The sequence below is a fragment of the Bufo gargarizans genome, chromosome 2 (assembly GCF_014858855.1).
Source record: "Bufo gargarizans isolate SCDJY-AF-19 chromosome 2, ASM1485885v1, whole genome shotgun sequence".
Taxonomy (NCBI): domain Eukaryota; kingdom Metazoa; phylum Chordata; class Amphibia; order Anura; family Bufonidae; genus Bufo; species Bufo gargarizans.
In genome coordinates this window covers 432,282,511-432,284,290 of record NC_058081.1, presented here as the reverse complement: position 1 = coordinate 432,284,290, position 1,780 = coordinate 432,282,511, and the positions used below count along the sequence as shown (strand labels likewise).

The following is a 1,780-nucleotide window of genomic DNA, read 5'->3' as shown; positions in this document are numbered from 1 at the left end:
TGGTGTTCTTCTTCTCGCTGGAGTGTACAGATCCTATAATGAGGCCACTGATAGTCATTGGGACAAGTCAAGAGGCAGATATATCTTCCCAGCAGCAATGTCACTTCACACCTTTCGAATGATATCAAGAGTTTTCAGATTTGACAACAGAGATACTAGAGCAAAATCTGACAAGCTTGCTCCCATAAGGGATGTCTGGGAGAAATGGGTTCAGCTCCTTCCACTAATGTTTAACCCTGGGCCTCAGGTAACAGTAGATGAACGTTTGATCCCTTTCCGTGGAAATTGCCCCTTCCGGCAGTATATGCCCAGTAAGCCAGGCAAATACGGCATAATAATCTGGGCAGCCTGTGATGCAAAAACAAGCTATGCATGGAACCTACAGATTTACACCGGCAAACCCGAAAGTGGCATCCCTGAGAAAAAACAAGGGCAACGTGTAGTCCTTGATTTGACTACTGGACTGCGGGGTCACAATATCACGTGTGACAATTTTTTTTACTAGCTATGACCTTGGACAAGAACTTTTCAGGAGGAAACTCACCATGGTAGGCACAATAAAAAAAATAAACCTGAGCTGCACACTGAAATTTTGCAGGTGAAGGACAGAGCTCCACTTTCTTCAAAATTTGCTTTTACAGACACCAGCACTGTTGTTTCATATTGTCCCCCCCCCAAAAAAAAATTGATACTTATGTCCACTTTTCACAAAGATGCAGCTGTGTCATCAAGAAGTGACAAAAAGCCCACAATTATCCTGGATTACAATAAAAACAAAGGAGGAGTGGACAACCTGGACAAGCTGAGTGCTACCTATACTTGTCAGCGAATGACCAGGATATGGCCGATGGCTGTGTTTTATAACATCCTAGATGTGTCTGCATACAATGCATTTGTGTTATGGACCCACATCCACCCAGGTTGGAACACACAAAAAAATAACAAGCGGAGAATATTTCTCGAGGAGCTAGGAAGTTCCCTTGTCAAGGCACACATTGAGCAAAGGAAACGGGTGTCTCGAGATCCAATCAGTGCAGCCATGATCAGACAGATGCAGAGTTCATCAAGCACTCCATCCACACCATCAACAACACAAAGAGAATCAGAGCCAGCATCCTCATCATCATCTAGCCTTGCCTCAACATCAACCAGCACAGCCACAACTCCAGTGATGCCATATGATTCTAAAAGAAAGAGGTGTCAGGTCTGCCCCAGCAATAAGGACAGAAAGACACACACATTATGCTTCCATCTGCAAAGAACATGCTAAAAGTGTCAGCTTTTGCCACACATGCATCTAAAAGCACCCACACAAACACATGCAAGTTCTTGCACAAAGATGCAAGAAAGTAGTACTTGATTTCTATTGGTTTGCCTTGCTTGATTGTGTGTTGTTTGTTTGACCTTGCAAGTCTACATTTTGTATTATACCTTGCTTTTCATTGTTTATGAACGTTTTATGTTTAAAAAAAAAAAAAAAAAAGACTTTTGGCTATTTTATTGAAGTAAATATATATGGGTCAAAATTGACCCTAACACCATCAATGTTATTATAGTTAATGTTATTAAAATAAAATAAAAAATATAAAAAAAAGTTAAGAGATGTGTTCAAATACTCCTCAGCAACATTCTGGTGACATAACAACCTTTTATTTACTTATAATATTCTATTGAGGTTTATTTTACCATTTGAAAATGAGAGATATGCTATCAAAAGAAAGGTCTAAGGGGTCACACCAAAAATATTAAAACCAATCTTTTCAAGGATAAAGAAGCCTAA

At 39.8% G+C, this 1,780-nt stretch overlaps 1 protein-coding gene across 1 annotated transcript; it reads left to right on the top strand.

Annotated features, from left to right (window-relative positions):
- Positions 1-549: 549 nt before the first annotated feature.
- Positions 550-1,436, top strand: LOC122926429 (piggyBac transposable element-derived protein 4-like). Its single transcript, XM_044277805.1, has one exon. It carries the CDS (start codon positions 695-697, stop codon positions 1,268-1,270), a length of 576 nt encoding a protein of 191 aa, XP_044133740.1. The 5' UTR covers positions 550-694; the 3' UTR covers positions 1,271-1,436.
- Positions 1,437-1,780: the final 344 nt, after the last annotated feature.